Raw genomic sequence first — 18,606 nt, 5'->3', positions numbered from 1 at the left:
TAAGGAGACACTCCTAAGAAAAAAACAATGAAAGTTAGTTATTAAGAGCTCAGAGACTGTAGAATAAATTTAATGGGGTACCAGAATTTTCAATTACACCTTATATCTACTGTTTACCTGTATAGAGTATTATTTCTGTTGAGAAATTAATTTTTTGGAATTTGCTTTGTTAATTTTATGGCAAGTATAGCTGAATAAGGAGCTGCGGTGGCACAAGTGGTTAAGATGCTGAACTGCAGACTGTGGAAGGTCAGTAGTTCAGCAGTTCGAGACCCGGGTGCCTCATGGTGGAGTGAACTCCCATCTCTAGTTCCAGCTCCTGCCAACCTAGCAGTTCGAAAGCAAGAAATTGCAAGTAGATAAATAGGTACCACTTCAGTGGGAAGGTAACAGGGTTCCGTGCGCCTTGGTGTTTAGTCATGCTGGCCACATGACCATGGAAATGTCTTCGGACAGCGCTGGCTCTTCGGCTTTGAAACGGAGTTGAGCACCGCAACCCTAGAGTCGGACTCGACTGGCTTTCGAGCAAGGGAACCTTTACCTTTACTTTATATAGCTGAATAATGAGAGGATGTTTTGTCACCTACAGAATATGGGAAGAGATCCAGAAGATTGAAGCTAATGAATTTCATTATCAAGAACAGGTATGTTGTTCCATAATCCTCTGTAAGTAGTGGCATAACATTTTTAAACTTTTCTGATGTTTTTACATTGTAGCTTACCCTTAGCTGCTCTAGCCTCGTGAAATTTGGAAGATACATATGAGGTGAAGAAATAGAGAATTATTACAATTTTCTTTACATATTTGTTCAATATGTGGCTTGGTCTCTAGCATCAAATATTTTCCTCCTTTGTGTTTTGTTTTTCATTTTTCTGCCTTGCTGAATTAAAGGTGGATTTTCCCCTTTGCATATATAGTTCTGTAATAAAAACTCTGATTTTTTCCCCCCATGTCACTAAAATCTATGGCTAGTGAATCTCACTTATTCCTGTTTTGCTCTATGTATTCTGTTAAGTATTGAAGACATTTGAGAGAGAGTGTACACATTCCAGTAGTTGAAATGAGTGGCTGTTCTGCCTCTTACAGAGACTAGGAATGGATGATCAATGGGATAGTGATGTGGGATGGCACTTTTTCCATTTGAAGGTATATCTTACGTTTTCACAGTGGACAACTTGGTTTCAGAGCCGTACTTAGGATGAATTCAAGTGAACAGCTGTTCAGTCAGACTGTTTTCCTGAATATTGAGCCTGAGTCTAAGGGTGGATTTGGACAGTCCCTCCCCACCCCCTGCATTGTGTTTGCAGTCCATGTGTTAGAAGTTATTAGTTTATCTGCCAGGGTCAGCACCAGATGAACTTGATTTCAGCATTCATTTGAACTATCTACTGGAATATAAAATCCTTTAAAGGAAATGGGTTCCTGATGCATGGCAACTGCAAAGGTCAGTGTACACTGGAGGAGAAAAATTAACATATAAATCCACCCATAGGCTCCACCATAAGGAAGGTGAAGAATCCCCCCCCCAATTGTTAGTTAGTGAAATAGAATTGTTTGTTTACAGACTGATCCAGTTGAGTATGTGGAAAGCCTTTGTGAAAATATGCAGTTGTTTCCAAAAGAGGACATTCTGACAGGAGACCAGCTTCTATTTGAATACAAGCCAGAGGTAAGTGAGCTTGTTAGGACAGATGAGCCTGGTCACTGAAGATGAGGGTTGGGGATATCTTTACTTGGATCAGATTGATATCAGTTTCAGATCCAGGAAAACATTTCATTGGAGGGGTTGTGAAGGGGGTTACAGTCCTTCATGCTCTGTGTTTTCTAAGTCAAGCAGTGGAATGAAACCCTATGGTTTTATGTGAAAAGGGAGATGGCTAACTTTGAGTCCTTTCTCTTTTCAGTCAATTGCTGAGGCTCTTAAAGAGCTGTGTCCCCAGCGAGCCAACCTTATTCTATTATCTGCTTCCAATGAAGGCCAGTGTCATCTGAAGGAGAAGTGGTTTGGCACACAATACAGCATTGAAGGTAATTTTGAATCCTGGGCAATAACTTGAGGTGTAGAGAGGGGCTATTTCTGGCACAGCAGTGGTATAAAATATAGAGGGATTGAAGTTCTGGTAGTTAGACTCTGACCAGTTGAGGAACCCCTATGCTGTTGAAAGATGGAGTTTCTAGCATGGTTAGCAAAAGGTTGTGATTTGAATCTCATCAGCTGCAAAGGAATCTGTTAGATCAGATGAATGGGTAGTCTGCTCCTGCTGCAACAGAAGAAGAGTGATATGGTATGAGTGGAGGAGGGGGAAGGCACAGTTAATAGAGTTACGTACATAAACCTCACCAGGTGTTTGTCAAGGGACACTAAAGTCAGGTCAAGCAAGACAAAACTAAAAAGGCTGAAGTGTGAGTCCTCACACCCCAGGTAGTTCTGCCCCCAGCTCATTTTCTACCCAGACAGTCAGAATCCAAGAGACAAAAGCCTCCAGCCCTCCTGGGACTAAGATCAAGAAAGTCACCTATGCAAGGTAGGATGCTTACAAGGCAAGTTTCACAACACAATCTGGTAGCTGTAGCCAGCAAGGGCTAAAGTACTGGAATCAAATTGAAGCCTCCTGAATTCAAGAAGACCACCAAAGTAGAAGTAGAACGTTTTATTATAAAGTTGTAAAGGAATAGTCGATAAAAGAGCAGTGAACAGTGAGAATAAAAATAATAAAGCTGTAAGTCAAAACTAAGCACATTTACAAGCATTGGTTCAAGATCCAGATGTTACCCATATGAGGAGATGTGAAGGCCCGGAAAATAACTGGAAAAATTCGGAAAAAACCCGGGTTTTTTTCCTGAAGCCTTTTTGTTTTTTCCTGAAAAATTGGAAAAATTGAAAAAGAAAAAAAAGGGGGGGGGGGATTTATTATGGAACGTTTTATTTTAACATGATGAATAAAATATTTTAAGACAAGGTGTTCAAATATTTTCCAAATCATTTCTAAAATATATATAAATGGTATCAGATTGATCTAATTTCTGTGCACTGAAGACAAGCAAGTCCTAGGTTACAAACTGAACCCTCCAATGCAAGAACAAGATACATTTCTTCCTTTAGGAGGTGCGATTGTCAGAAGAAAATAAAAAAGTTTCAGTTTTGTTTTTGCATGTGGGTGGGTATTCTGTTTGAAATAATTGTTTGGATACACTATATTTTTAATATGCTAGTTGTGATAATTTCATGCCAAGTAAAAATGTCCATAGTCATATTTTATGTTCCTAAAGTAACAGAATGACTTTCAATCTAGAAAAGACAAAAGAAATGCTAATGTAGCATTTTTCAATTTTTCTGAAAAGTTCCGTTTCCCCCCGAAAAAAAAACAGAAAATTTCTGGAAATTTTACATCTCTACCCATAAGACTGAGTCCCAAAAGGGTTCCAGAGTCCAAAACAAGCTTTCTGGTCAGTATGATCCACACACAACATGTTCCAAAATCAGATGTAAGCCAGATACAGAGCAAAACTAGAATGAAAGGTCTTTCCTCTATGCTCAATGACCAGCATTGGCCGGATTCTAATTAACCAATCACATGTATAGCAAAGGATGTAACTTAACCTTGACCAGATGAACTGACCAATCAGATGGGTTTGCCAATTAAACCAAATGCCCTGCAGCTGTATTGGGTTCAATTAAACAAACACCTTCTCCTACCCCTGAGCTCAGGCTCTAATGAGACGGAATGTGCCCTCCTAGATTCTGACGTCTTTGACGCTATCAGGCTTAATGGGATGATTTTCTACCTTTATTATCTGAGTCTTTGAAGCTACAAGCAGCTTGACCTTAGTTTTCAGAGAAAACTTTTCTAGGCCTCAGCCTGAACCATTGTTCGAATTGAACAAGAAACTGCTTAAAGGGACCAGATTCTTGACAGTGCTGTTCAGCTATCTACTTCCAGTAGGCCAATATTCTATTTATTACAGATATAGATAAACACTGGAGTGATATGTGGGCTAGTGACTTCATGTTAAATCCAGACTTGCACATGCCTGAAGAAAACAGATATATTGGTGAGTAACACATGATTTCTTATGCATGGAGTATGAATCTGAATGTGGTTTGGGTTCCTTTCTCAAAATGTGGCTGAAGACTCATTTTTAAATGAGAAGAAAGACATACTTGTACTTGATTACAACATTAATGTTTTTACAGCTATGACACAAGTGAATGGAACAAATGTGTTTAGCTGGAGTCCTAGCCTGTTGAATTCACAAAGAATTAGGAGCATTAGAGCAGAATCTGAAATTTGAACAATGTGCAAAAATATAAGATTTTAAAGCTGTAACATTCAACACTGATGTAACATTCCTGTTGAATCATATTGTCTGTAAGACTGTATTTCATACAAAGAGTCACAGGTTTCTCACCATGAGAAGCTTAAAACTATTCTGGATTGTTGCTGTGCCTGACACTCCGGGTGCACTGGTGGTCCAAGAGCAAATGTAAACAATTGGGGTGGTGGAGAACTTCATCAGTTGTCTTGCAAGGGTGCAGTTTCTTACTGCATCTAGGGACAGAGGTGACAGGACTGAACTCGAATAAAATGTAACTCAAATTTAAATCAAATCAAATCAAGAATAAAAAGCTGACACTTTTATTCCCAAATTCCTGTATGTTGTTGTTGTTCAGTCGCGCAGTCGAGTCCAAATCTTCGTTACCCCATGAACCACATCACCCCAGGCCCTCCTGTCCTCCATCGTGCTCCGGAGTTTGCTTAATTTCATGTTCGTTGCATCGATAACACTGTCTAACCATCTCATCCTTTGCCATCCCCTTCTTCTTTTTCCTTAAATCTTTCCCAGCATCAGGGTCTTCTCCAGTGAGTGCTCCCTTCTCATTTGGTAGCCTAAGTATTTGAGCTTCAGCTTCATTATCTGGCCTTCCAGGGAACAGTCAGGGTTGATTTCTTTTAGGATTGACTGATTTGATCTCCTTGCAATCCAAGGGACTCTCAAGAGTCTTCTCCAGCACCATAATTCAAAAGCATTTATTCTTCGGCGCTCGGCCTTCCTTATAGTCCAACTCTCGCAGCCATACATTACTACTGGGAATACCATCACTGTGACCATACGGACTTTTGTTGGCAAGGTGATGTCTATACTTTTTATTATGCTGTCTAGGTTTGCCATCGCTTTCCTCCCAAGGAACAGGCGTCTTTTAATTTAATGGCTGCAGTCACCGTCTGCAGTGATCTTGGACCCCAGGAACGTGTATGTCACTGCTTCCATGACTTCCCCTTCTATTTGTCAAGGAGTGATGGGTCTGGATGACATGCTCTTAGTTTTTTTGATGTTGAGTTTCAAGCCAACTTTTGCACACTCCTCTTTCACACTGAGAAAGAGGCTCTTTAGGTCCTCTTCACTTTCTGCCATTAGAGTGGTATCGTCTGCATATCTGAGGATGTTTTTCCCAGCAATCTTAATTCCGGCTTGTGATTCACCCAGGCCGGCATTTCGTATGATGTACTCTGCATATAAATTAAATAAGCAAGGGGACAATATACATCCTTGTCATACTCCTTTTCCTATGCTAAACCAATCAGTTGTTCCATATCCGGTTTTACCTGTCACTTCTTGACCCTTATACAGGTTTCTCAAGAGACATGTGAGGTGGTCTGGTACTCTCATCTCTTTAAGGACTTGCCATAGTTCGTTGTGATCCACACAATCAAAGGCTTTAACATAGTCAGTGAAGCAGAAGTAGATGTTTTTCTGGTACTCTCTTGCTTTCTCCATAATCCAGAGAATGTTGGCAATGTGATCGCTAGTCCCTCTACCTCTTCGAAACCCAGCTTGTACTTCTGGAAGTTCTCTATCCACGTATTGTTGAAGACTAGCTTGTGAGTTGTGTGATAGTTTGAACATTCCTTGGCACTGCCCTTCTTTGGGATTGGAATGTAAACTGACCTTTTCCAATCCTGTGGCCACTGTTGCGTTTTCCAAATTTGCTGGCAAATTGAGTTCAGTACTTTTAACAGCATCATGTTTTAAAACTTCGAATAGCTCAGCTGGGATACCATCACATCCACTAGCTTTGTTGTTAGTAATGCTTTCTAAGGCCCATTTGACTTTGCACTCCAGGATGTGTGGCTCAAGGTCAGTGATCACACCATTGTGTTTGTCAAGGACGTTGAGGTCCTTTTTGTATAGTTCTGTTATTCTTGCCATCTTTTCCTAATTTCTTCTGCTTCTGTCCCTTTAGGCCTATTGGTCCACTAGTAAAGCCGAACAGGATGGAGATTTAGCAGATAGACTCAAGTGCATTCGTATTAGAATAATCCCAGTTCCTCTACCTGCTGAAAGCTAATGTTATTGCAGCCTTTTAATGGAACTGGGATTGCAGAATTCTGTGGTGCTATTGGAAGTTTTGTGACCTTTGTATGCTAGGGTCTTGAGGCCCTTCTTTCCCCATGCTTTCAGGGGGGATGAGTGTCGGTTGATGACAAATGTAAGCAAGCAAGAGGAGGGTGCAGATTGCTGACCAGTGTTTCTGGTGGATAAATTTTGCCATCACTCTGCATAGATTATTCTTGGTGAAAAGGGTCTATAAGGCCCTTATTTCTTTCAAGAAAAGGCAGCATCATATTTAAAGTAGTGGCAGCTTGTAGTAGCATTTTGTAGTAACAGTTCTTGGACGTTCTGGACTATGTTTTCTGATGCTCTTGTTTGGGCTTCATACTTTATTCCCACTGAGGTTTGGGAGGACGATTTCTTTGCCCTGCTTAACGCCACCAGGGCCAGCAGGACTCTTCCTTTTCCTTATTACCCTTGATTATTCTTGCCAGTTCCCTGCCAACATGACCTCTGGCATTGGAGTAGGGAGTAGGGAGTAGCACCCTTATGCCGCCAAAGATCCTGGGTCAGACTTTTTTCCTGCGGATCTGTTAAAGATTTTGCAGATTGGTGGGCGCTGCTTGTAGCGGCTTTGTTTACCACAATAAATGATATTGGTGGTGTTCCAGAATGCTGGTTCCAAGCTATTTTTGTAGTGTCCTGGCCCCACTGATGGACCTCTTGATGGCATTTGGTATTTTTGGCCACTATGTGACAGAGTGTTGTACTGGATAGGCCATTGACCTGATCCAACATTGGCTTCTCTTACGTTCTTGTATTGGTTTATAAGAAGGGCTGAAGGTTAAATCCATCTAACTACCAAATCCTCTACCTGTCATCTGTTGGGAAGCTTTATGCCTCTTACCGCTTCAGACTGAAGGAATTTGGGGAGGAAACAGGCTAGCTTTCAGAGAGGGCTTTCCATGTTGATCATTGTCTAGTTCTTTTCCATCTGGCCAAGAAGTATTTAGCTCCCTCAGAGGATTTGCTCTGTGTAGGCTTTATAGATTTAAAGGCTGTGTTTGATTCTGCGCATAGAGAGAGCCTATGAACTGTATGTTTCTTCCATTGATCATAGACTTCAATTTCTAATACAACAACTGTATAACAATCTGACTGCCCATTCATTGGGTCTCAAGGGACAATTGACAAATAACATCCCTTTGTTGGGGGCGTGTGAATTTTCAACCTCTCTATTAATGACCCCACTGAGGTATTATCAGTAGTGAATTTCCATGCCCCTATTCTGTGGTGGCTCAAGTGGTTAAGACGCTGAACTGCAGGCTGTGGGAGGTCAGTAGTTCAGCAGTTCGAGACCCGGGTGCTGCATGACGGAGTGAGCTCCCGTCTCTAGTTCCAGCTCCTGCCAACCTAGCAGTTCGAAAGCAAGAAATTGCAAGTAGATAAATAGGGACCACTTCGGTGGGAAGGTAACAGCGTTCCGTGCGCCTAGGTGTTTAGTCATGCTGGCCACATGGCCACTGAAACATCTTCGGACAGCACTGGCTCTTCGGCTTTGAAACGGAGATGAGCACCACAACCCTAGAGTCGGATTCGACTGGCTTTCGAGCAAGGGAACCTTTACCTTTTTATTCTAGCTATCTATCAGATTCTGATACTGCTTGAAATAGATGGTGCTATTCTTTTACCTAGTTGCCTGGTGGGTCTGTGTAGGCTGCTGAAGGCGGGGAGGCTGCTGAAGGTGGGAAGGTCTGGTAATTAATTGTGAAAAAAATCTAAAGTTATGGTTTTCTTGAGGTCCCTTCAGATTAAGCAGTTATCTCAAAAGTTGAACACTTGGCCAATTGAGCAGGTATCCCAGTTTCGCTCTCTAGCGTTCTTCTCATAAGCTGTGTGCCCTGTTCTCTGCAGCTGATTCCTCTGTGGGTGTTTGTTGTTCCTTGTTCTGTAGCAATTCAAGATTTTAGGGTTAAAGTATTGTCACAGCATTTACATGGGGCAACCATTTGGATTATCAGAACTGATAGCTTTATTGACCAATGCTTTAAAATTAATGGAGTTCCCCACTGTATTAGCCTCTGTGATTCTGCAGCTGGACTTGGGTCTTGGATAGTGGAATGCCAAGCTTGGAAGCTGGTTTTTCACCTTTACTTGAAGGTTTTGTTTTCAAAGGAGGCTTCTGGTTTCTTTCCATTTTAATAGCCTGATTGCTGTGTTTTGCAATGGAGATTCAGTCTCAAATCTAAACTCCATAATTTGGGGCCGTCCCCTCTGTGTTTTTATTGTCTATTGGCCCTCAGGCTGCTAGGCTGTAGAACATTGGAGGCCTTAGATTGTCAGTTGGCCCTTGCTAGAGCTCATAGAGTATGTTCTATATTATTTTTGGTGTTGTGCTGCTTTTTAAAATCTTACTTGGACAGATTGTATCTTTGTGAATCTGGCCCAATTGAAACTTTAGCTCGTATCTTCTTTGACTGTGTGCTGGTGCCTCTTCCACTTCCCCAGCTTTTCTGCTAGCTAATACTGATTTTGGTATAACTCTGGCTGTGACAAAAAAATTGGCTACAGTGGTTTCAGTGCAAAGGTGAAACTAGAGCATGGTATTAAAGTGATTTATGTTGTACAAGTCCCTTGTGTCCTCGGATTATTTTAAATAAAAGATAACAATGTACGATACAAGGCACTCTTAACTGTTCAAGAATAATATCCGTAAACATGGAATGACTTCACTGATCTTGGCTTCTGAGCTTCTAAATGATGCTGACTAAGCAGTTCATGGCAGGCTGGATCATTTCAGAGAGATGTGTATTTGGTCTATTTCTTATGGATCTACAGTATTAACACCCTTTTTATTTGCCATTTTAGCAACAGATTTTGCTTTGAAGGTCCCTGACTGTCCACAGACAGAATATCCAGTCAGTATACTGAGTACCCAGCAAGGTTGTTTGTGGTATAAGAAGGATGATAAATTCAAAATCCCTAAAGGTAAACACCCTTATATATGCATCTTTCTAAACTTTAATACATTTCTATCCTATAAAAAGTGGGCATTCAAGATAGCATTGTTTCTCATATAATCTTACATGAAGTTACTTGTTTTGTTTTTTAAATTGAGACATTCATACTTGTTCTGATGCCTTGTGGTGTATTCACCTACAAGTTAAAAATAGTTAATTTCACATCTGTTAACCACTAACGGGACTCCATTCAGCCTTCCAGCTTCAGTGGTGTTGGTGGTTTTTTTGAACATGTGTTTTACTGGTAGAATAGATGTAATTAAATGACATTTCCTTGCTTCTCAATATCCATGTCCTAAAATGTGTTTTTTAAAAAAATAAATAGAAAAAGTGTGTGGATTCCCCCAACTTTCTTGCTAGGCCCTGGGGATGCCCTGGACTCAGGGCCCAGCGTGACTCCCAGCTTATGCCACAGTTGGTGGTGTGCCCTGCATTGCTCCTGGGCCATGCAGTGGCCACCCTCAAGCCGAGTTTTCTGCAAACCTGGGAAGTGCCCCAAGTTTGCTGAAAAATCTGTTTATCCTCTGTGTGGCCCGGATCTGTGGACTTAGCTATCCGCAGTTGGGGGCCACAGGTGGCTAATAATGTATAGATTTGTTGTGCATAATTGAACTGTGTAGATATGGTTTTAGAAAGAAAAGACTTTCATTTCATTTGTCGTCCAAACATTGTGTTTGGGCTTGAGGGTTCTCCTTAATCTGTAGTGGTCACTTTTGTAATGTTTAGATCTGGAGGTCTCAATAAGAAATAACTACCTGAAGGAACTACCTCATTGTTTGCTGTTGCTCATGATAATTATTTATTTCAGCTTATATCCGCTTCCATCTAATCTCACCGCTGATCCAACAGTCTCCCGAGAAGTAAGGATCAAAGTCTTTCTTTCTTATACGTGGTTAACATTTTCCCTGCAACAAAAACATTTACGTGCCTCTAGCTGCTACTGAACTCTGAATAACTCACAGTGTTGCATACTTCTGTAGAGTCCCTGGGATGCTTACTGCTGAGTTAAATGAAGTTGTTGGTGGGGGTGATGAAGGGCCATTTCATTTGTCATCTAAGCATTATCTTGTGAGGGTACTCTTTGAAGTCTGTTTACCACCTGCTTAATATCAGCAGTGGACTGTCAAGTAAAATGACATTCGTCATTGACATTCAAAGTACCAGAGTCTCATTGTGTCGTGTTTTTTCTGTGGTTCGTGGTTTAAAAGAATCTGATATCATGTAAAGATCTTGATTTAAAAAATGAAACATCTCCTATATTTAAGTGCATGGTATGATTCCAGAGCTGGGGCCAGAGATGGGAGCTCACTCTGTCACGTGGCACTAGGGTCTCGAATTGCCGAACTACAGACCTTCCGGTCTGCAGCGCAGCGTCTTAGCCACTGTGGCCCTCTGGCCCCAGCTCCTGCCAACCTAGCAGTTTGAAAGCAAGAAATTGCAAGTAGATAAACAGGTACTGCTTTGGTGGAAAGGTAACAGCATTTAGTCACGCCGACCACATGACCACAGAAATGTCTTCGGAAAGTACTGGCTCTTTGGCTTGGAAATGGCGCTGAGCACCGCCCCCTAGAGTCAGATTTGAGTAGCGTTCAAGCAAGGGAAACTGTTACCTTATGATTCCAGAGCCTTTTTATTGTAAAAAGTTCTTTCAAAATTTTACCTTTTCTGTTTCCCACCATCACAAATTATTGTGTGCAGTGTGGTGCTTTTTGATACATTTGTGAACATCTTTGCGCACAACCTTGCTGAACCTGCTTATGAAGCAGATGTTGCCCAGTTGGAATACAAGCTGTTAGCAGGAGAGCATGGATTGATCATTCGTGTGAAAGGATTCAATCATAAGCTATCTGTAAGTGTTAACAGTATTTTAACTTTAGTTTCTTTGTATAAAAAGTAGTTATGATCTTGCTCCATCAGACTGCTGATAATTTGCTTTAGAATTTGTTTTTCTATTTTAGCTGCTGTTTCAACTCATCATTGACCACTTAGCTGACTTCAGTTTTACTCCAGAGGTTTTTGAAATGATAACTGAGCAGCTGAAGAAGACTTACTTCAACATCCTCATCAAACCAGAGACACTGGCCAAGTGAGTTACATGAGTCCAATGAAACAATGCTGAATCTCTAGGCTGAGGGAGCAGATTGTACTTGCATGTAAGCCTGGGTATACTCTGTGGAAGGGAAACCCTCACCCTATGCTCAGCATGGAAGTGTGGTTCAATAGGCTTGCCTCATTTCAGTGGTTTTGCATTGGAAGAGAAGAATATTTTTGGCAATTGAGTGATGGAGCAAGGCAGGAACAGGAAGAGCATTGTTTGTGGGCAGGGAGTAAAGACATGGTCTGGGTGCCAGGAGGGAAGAAGCATTGAGAGCATGGGTTGTGCTTATCTTTCTAGTATTCCTAAGCCATATTTGATACTGGGGCCAGCGTCTGTAAATAACTTTTCGCATTGTACTGGTGGCTTCATTTTCTAAATGACCAGTTGTTCCATTGAATGTATTACTTGTACCTGAAAATCGTATGAGGCTTACTTTGTATTTACAGCACTATGGCTGTGATCTGCTCCATGCATGCACTTGAGCTGTTCAGTTCCCCAGTCCACTCCTGCCCAAGCTGAAGACCCCTACATTGCATGATAGTCTGCCTTGGAAAAGGAAGTAGGGTGTGAGAAGACCCATACCAGAGTGGTAGCAGCCATTCGAGAGCTTTTCTAGCTGCTACCCACAACACCCCCTTTTCCCCAGAGTGCCACATGGCACTTATTAGCCACGTTTCCCCTGCATGTCCATCTTGTGAACTTTGCAAAGTCCCAGCCTTGTTACTTTGTATAAGACTCAGTGATAATCACAATTTGTGGAATTAAAAGTATGGCAGGTGTGTAGTCTGAGCAGATTTTGACCTTGGATTAAGAAAAATTAGGAAAAAGGTGAAACAGTCACGTTGCAAATGGAAGGAGTTGCCGGTATGTAGTTTATTTTTGGACTGATCGTACAGAGGGTACAGGAGCAGCTTCAAAGGCATTGTTTTCAGGTAACGGGCATTCATCAGTATTTCTCCATTTGTTACAGAGATATACGCCTCTTAATACTGGAACACGGCAGGTGGTCTATGATGGACAAATATGAAACACTAATGAAGGGCCTTTCCATTGATTCTCTCTTGCTGTTTGTGAAGGCTTTCAAATCTCAGCTCTTTGCAGAGGGCCTTGTCCAAGGAAATTTCACAAGCAGTGTGAGTGCAGCTCTGATCTCTGCTTCATTTGCCCCTCGGAGCTACCGTCTCTTTCAGCAAAATGTATCTTTGTGCTATATATTCATGAAACTACAAACAGTTTTCCTGAGCTAGGTAGCCGCCTTGGGGACCCTATTTGGGTGGAAAGGTGGCCTAGAAATATTTCAAATAATAGTACTTGCAATGTGCAAACTCTTGATGGTTCTAACTTCCGTGTTAACTTACACTTGCTCAGAATGGCTTGTCATAAGATAGTATGTCAGCAGGCTGTCTAGTACTAATAAACCCAGCCCACTCAAATTGAACATAGGAGTCCTATTATTATGACCTGCAGGGGATTGTGCACTGCCAGTAGTTGGTGCCCAAAAGCTCTGTTCTGTGAAAACAGTCTGTGTATTAGGGATTGGAACGGAAATGTGTCTTTCAAATGATCTGGTCAAAATCGTTGGAACATCCTCACACCAGTATCAACTGTTTCAGGACTATGCAGTGCTAGTATGTTAATGTTACACACAGATTTGCACATGTAAAAAAGATGTTTAAACATGACTTCTCTTTGCATGGATGAGCCACAGGGGATGGGAAAGGGTTTTTTCCACTGTATTCAGGTACTGACTGTTGTCTTAAATTGACCATTAGGCGTCCTATATTACAAATGTAAGCTATTTCTAGTTTGTTGCTGCAGGACCATCTTATTTCCTGTTATGTAGCTGTGGAAAAAGCATTAGTGCTTGTATTTTATTTTTATTTATTTTAAAACTGTCTACCCTGTCTTTCCACACAAAGTCCTCAAGGACTTTGCACTGGTTTGCATCTGAGCTCTTGAGGCTTTCGGGAAAAATTCTTGCTGTGGTGCTAGGAAACACCTTACATTTTAAACTTTGTCTTTAATTTGGGTCACAGAATATATGGGAAGGAGCTTATGATTGTAGCCTTGTGGGAGTGAAGGGGGAGGTGGGCCCAGACATATATTTATTATTTTGATTTATATCCCACCCTTCCTGCAAGTGGGCTCAGGGCTTCTTACAACAACAGACACAACACAATTTTAAAATAGGTCAAGAATTAATAGACAATATTAAAAACAGTACAATAAAACCAATTTAAACCATTTAAAGTGGGCAGTGCAGTGTATTAGTTTCAGTTCCTACAGCCAGAGTGAATGGCCTGGTGCTGAGCCATAACGATCTCATGCTGCAGCAGCAGCAATAGGGTTCTGGGTGTTTTCTGCACAGGGAGCTTGTTTAATACATGCTACAAGCTCTCTACGCCCACCTTGCTGTTTTACTTCCTCATAACAGAATGCCTACAATCTCACTGTGGCAGTGTGTGTAGTTAGAGAAAAAATATCTGTTTTTGTCTGTTTTTAGGAATCAAAAGAATTTCTGGATTATGTTGTTGAGTGAGTATATTCATCCTTTGCATTGGGAAATGGTTAAGACTACAAATCCTGGCTAGTGCTGGAGAACACGGAAGATACATATCATAAAACATAAAGGTTCATCTTTCTAAAATCAAATACAGTTTCTCTTATACCTGAGGCAGGCCTTTTGCTTATTATATATTTTACTTTTTTGTTAAAATGACACAGTCTGAAACTGGCATGAATATTTGCAGACATCTTGTGTGCCAAGATGATATCACTGACATTGGCTTAAAGCAGAGGTCCCCAACGTGGTGCCCACTCACATCTTACCTGGTGCCTGCCAAATGTTTTCAGAAAATGGGTGGGGCCAATTTTGATTGGCCATTAGGGATCTGATTGGCTGTGCTGATTAAAATAACATTGCTTCAGCGGCACCTACCTCCACAGAGTTAGATTTATTCTCTGTCTCATTCTGCTTTACCAGTGTATTTTAAAATACCCCTTTTTCTCCCAATGCTTGGACTTCTGGGTATGTGGCTGGCTCTGCCTCCCATGGCAGCCATTTTCTGGTTCTATCCTCTGCCCTGTGTCAGCATTCCAAAAGTGCACACAGGCTCAAAAAGCTTGGGGACCGGTGGCTTGGCAGTTGACATTCTGATCTTTTAACTCCTTTCAGAAAACTGCAGTTCCTTCCTCAAGTGCACCCATGTCCAGTACAGTTTCAAGTGATGGACATGCCAAGTGCTCATCTGCTGTGCAAAGTGAAAACCCTTAACAAAGGCGATGCAAATTCAGAAGTGACTGTCTATTACCAGGTAGTGTGGGTCTAAAGAGATGGTATATTTATCATGTTATGCTGCATTGCTTGATCATAGTTAGTGGCTTTCTCATCTCTGATTTGGAGACACTGTCTCTCCTTATATATAAGAGTTTTCGTGTCTCACTTTCCTCAACGTTCCACATGCTCCCTCAGCTGCCACTCTGAAGGTCTGTCAATCCCCTGGCTGCATTGCCTCACTGCGTTGCCTCGGCCCTGCCCACAGAGCCGGCAGCCAGCGTCACGCCCTCAGTCTGGAGGGAGCTGGCGAAGGGGATGGATGCTCCGCCGAGAGAGCGGCAACCCCTCCATGGGGGAGAAGGAGGCAGACCTAACGAGGCAGCAAGCAGGGGAAGCACTCAACTTCACTGCCCCTTGCGGCCCCTCTCCCTCAGCTGCAAGGCCGGCGCTTTGTCAGAGTGATAGCTCAGTGGGCTGCACCACAGAGAAGGCTGCCCAGCACCTTTCAAAGGCTCCCCTTCCTTCCTTCAGCAGCGGCGGCAGTACCAGGGAGCATCTGGAGGAAACGAACTGCGGCTCCTGAAAAGCCGGACTCTCTCCTGAGGAAGACACTTCTCTTGGCTCTTGTGTGGGACTAACTGTCCCTTCAGTGGCTGTTGGTAGGCAACCAAGCTTGCTTCTGTAGTAAAAAAAAAAAAAGGACTTTCAGCACAACCCCCTCCCCCACCGTCAGCTTGGCCACTTTCCTGTCAGAATAAACTTAAATACTCTGCATTAACTGCAGGTTGTAGCCACTCTCCCTCCCATCATGCATTTCTGTGCCCGATGGACAGCCTTTTTGGTGCATGCATGGTTGTGTTACAATGTAACCACAGTGTCATAAAAGGGGGGAAAATCATGATCACATCACTGTCCTATCAAAGAAACCAGTGCACTGATTGGCTGCGGTAGCCACTTGGCTCTAAATCAGATCTCCCAAATAAACTTGCTTAACACCATTTTTCAGAAGCAGGCATTTACATAGCAGGGGGGGGCTTGTTTACTTTTGTTGTTCAGTCACACAGTCAAGTTTGTGATTCATCCAGGCTGGCATTTCGCATGATGTACTCTGCATAAATAAATTAAATAATCAGGGTGACAGTATACATCCTTGTTGTACTCCTTTTCCTATGCCAAACCAACTGATTGGTTTAGACTCCACCCTCCAAGCCAGCCATTCCCTCATGGGGAACCATTGTTGCCAGTCTCCAGGGGAGGGATGGAGATCACGCAGAATTACAACTGCTCTTCAGATGGCAGAGATCAGTTCCCCTGGAGAAAATGGTGGATCCTGTGTCATTATAGCCTGCTTTTTTTTCTTTTTTTTTAATGATTTACATTTTGACAAAACAAGTGGCTTTAATTGGTCCCCCTGGAACACCGTACAGCACAACCTGTGCACTTAGCAGCTGCAATGGAGACTTACCCACTATAAGGGTCAAACACATTATAGCCTGCTAAGGTCGCCACAGCAAATTGATGCTGAGTGCCCAAGGCCGGGGCACCCGCCCAGAGTCTCTTTCTAGAGCTCGTTGTATTTATTTCCACAACGGGCCTTATTCCTTGTTTCAAATATTTCTAATAGAAAACAGATTGTGAAGAAGATGACTCTGAACCCTTTTTCCTAGCATAGTGTGTGAAGGATTTTTTTCATGAGGAGGCATTCAGGTATGCATCCCTCCATTTTTCTCTTCTACATGGAGGTACAGTCCAGTAAAAACTTTTAAATTCTATTAATAATCAGTTTGACACTTTGTAAATTCAGCCTACAGTTTTTATAAAAGTATAGCCTAAAGCACAGATCTTATAATTTGTATATAATGTTGGTCTGCCTTTTCACCATAAACAAAACTGTCATCCAACCCCAGATGGAAAGAGAGTAGCATTAACCTGAGAGCTGTCATGTAAAAATTTAGCACATGGCAGTTTTTACCACATAAAAGGGACAAGGGAACTGCTTGCAGAGTAAACTCAGGAGACTCTTAACTGGGGAGCCAGAATCTAGTGACAAACATCTTTTCACGTAGTAGAGCTACCATGTGTTTATCTGTTTCCATCGTGCATGTCCTGATTCTTTTCAGGTACAAGTGGGTAATGGACTTCAGTATATGTACAGGATGTTTTTTTCTGCCACGGAACTCAAGATGGCATAGATCAGGTTTAGTTAGTGCAAATGCACAGACTTTGTAATGAAAACTCTGTGTTTTTTTGTTTAGTCTGGAGCCCGGAGTTTAAGAGAATATTCTCTCATGGAATTGCTTGTGGTAAGTTTAGATTTCTTAGAGATTTCTTAAACAAGTAATTTGTTTCTTTTCTGTACAGTCAATGGTAATGATCAAAACACTTGAATGTAGATTCAGTTAGCTAACACAAATGGACTGTGCACAAAATAATCTCTGAGATACCATATTTCGGGAGTTTGTGAAAAAATTGCTTTAGGGTAATGGATTATCTGGAAACAAGGAAGTTTTGGGGTGATGAGGGGCATAGACATGGCAACTGGTTATTGTGCAGGATTCAGAAATCACACCTATCGTCCTTTTTGAAGACCCATCTCAAGAGGCTTTTCACATACGTAAACATTCATTTTTTTTGTACACAGTCTACAGGTTATGCCTCAAGGGTTTTTTCTGTTGGGAAGATATACCATATTTTCCCAGGAGTGAAACCGCAGTTTGCTGGGGGAACATGCAAATTTTCTGCGTTCATTAATACAATGATTATTGTATCATGGGAATTGTATAGCAATATGGCTATCCTTGAAACAAGGGTCTTTCTCTCTTCTTCCTACCCACAACTTGTCTAGTATGTGCTTGTGGGATGTTGCACAATTATACTTGAAGAGACTTGTGAAAATGTCATGTAAAAGCTAGCATGTTGATAGAGGCACTCCTTGTCTTCAGCTAATATATCCAGCTTGTTTTTGTGCCGTTCGATATAATCCGTTTTCTATTGGGGACAGGGAAGGAGAGCTGTGGTTTGGAGCCTGCACAAAATCTCTGCTGATGGGATTGGATTGAAACTTTTCCACTTCCCCTTCTCACTGCAGTCCAAAATACCCCTGAAATGGTGCTCCTGGGAGACAAGGGAACCCCAGGGACAGCATCAGGGAGAAGCTGGTGAAAATCTCTTCCCCTTCTGTTAGCAGAAATATTCTTGCTGGATCCAGCACTGTGATTTTTAGGGAATCAACCAGTATGCACAGTGATGTGCTAATTTGCATATATGCCTATATGGAATATGCACAATACTTTGTCCAGTGCTGTATTTTATGGAGAGTTGACATTAAAACTTCCCACGGCTTTCGAATTGTGTTAGATTAAGCCATTGCACAGATCAAAGTAAAGGAGGGTACTTGGGCAAGTATTTGATATGTGAGGATTAACAGGAGGTTCTTCTAAGGGCTGTCTTTAAAAAGGGGGTATTGCTTACTTGTCATATAAATTATTTACCCTGAACCTTTGGGGATATAGCAGGTTAAAGATCAATTCCCCCTTCCCTCCCTCCTAAAGAGCATTTTCTTGATTGAAATCCTTCTGAATTTCAGATGTACATGGAAGAACCTTGTTTTGACTTTCTGCGTACCAAGCAAACCTTAGGGTAAGTTCCCCTTTCAGCTGTCCTGCTTGCAGCAAAGAAAACTGTGTTCTCTGTAATGTGGAAGCTCCCTATTGGGAAGCACCACTGGAATTCACATGCTATCGCTGAAACAACCAGCAGTGTCTTTCATTGCCACCCCGGTTATCCCATCATAGTGTCCAAAATACCTAGGTGATTTTTGTTTGGTCTTACCCTGAAAATGGAAGTAGTGTTTCCTAACATAAATAATTTTAAGGAT

General features: G+C 41.8%; 1 protein-coding gene across 1 annotated transcript in view; it reads left to right on the top strand.

The window, feature by feature from the left end:
* NRDC (nardilysin convertase) overlaps positions 1–18,606 on the top strand; it is a 60,893-nt gene that overhangs the window by 30,084 nt on the left and 12,203 nt on the right. The window contains exons 14-26 of the mRNA XM_015411974.1: positions 590–644; positions 1,566–1,670; positions 1,906–2,029; positions 3,968–4,054; positions 9,203–9,322; positions 10,163–10,214; positions 11,053–11,203; positions 11,313–11,440; positions 12,423–12,585; positions 13,956–13,987; positions 14,628–14,766; positions 16,985–17,032; positions 18,316–18,368. Coding sequence (XP_015267460.1) covers positions 590–644; positions 1,566–1,670; positions 1,906–2,029; positions 3,968–4,054; positions 9,203–9,322; positions 10,163–10,214; positions 11,053–11,203; positions 11,313–11,440; positions 12,423–12,585; positions 13,956–13,987; positions 14,628–14,766; positions 16,985–17,032; positions 18,316–18,368 — 1,257 coding nt within the window. The remainder of the gene's footprint in view (positions 1–589; positions 645–1,565; positions 1,671–1,905; positions 2,030–3,967; positions 4,055–9,202; positions 9,323–10,162; positions 10,215–11,052; positions 11,204–11,312; positions 11,441–12,422; positions 12,586–13,955; positions 13,988–14,627; positions 14,767–16,984; positions 17,033–18,315; positions 18,369–18,606) is intronic.

Source organism: Gekko japonicus, unplaced genomic scaffold (genome assembly GCF_001447785.1).
Source record: "Gekko japonicus isolate JY-2015 unplaced genomic scaffold, Gekko_japonicus_V1.1 scaffold664, whole genome shotgun sequence".
Taxonomy (NCBI): domain Eukaryota; kingdom Metazoa; phylum Chordata; class Lepidosauria; order Squamata; family Gekkonidae; genus Gekko; species Gekko japonicus.
This window is presented reverse-complemented; position numbering and strand designations above follow the sequence as displayed.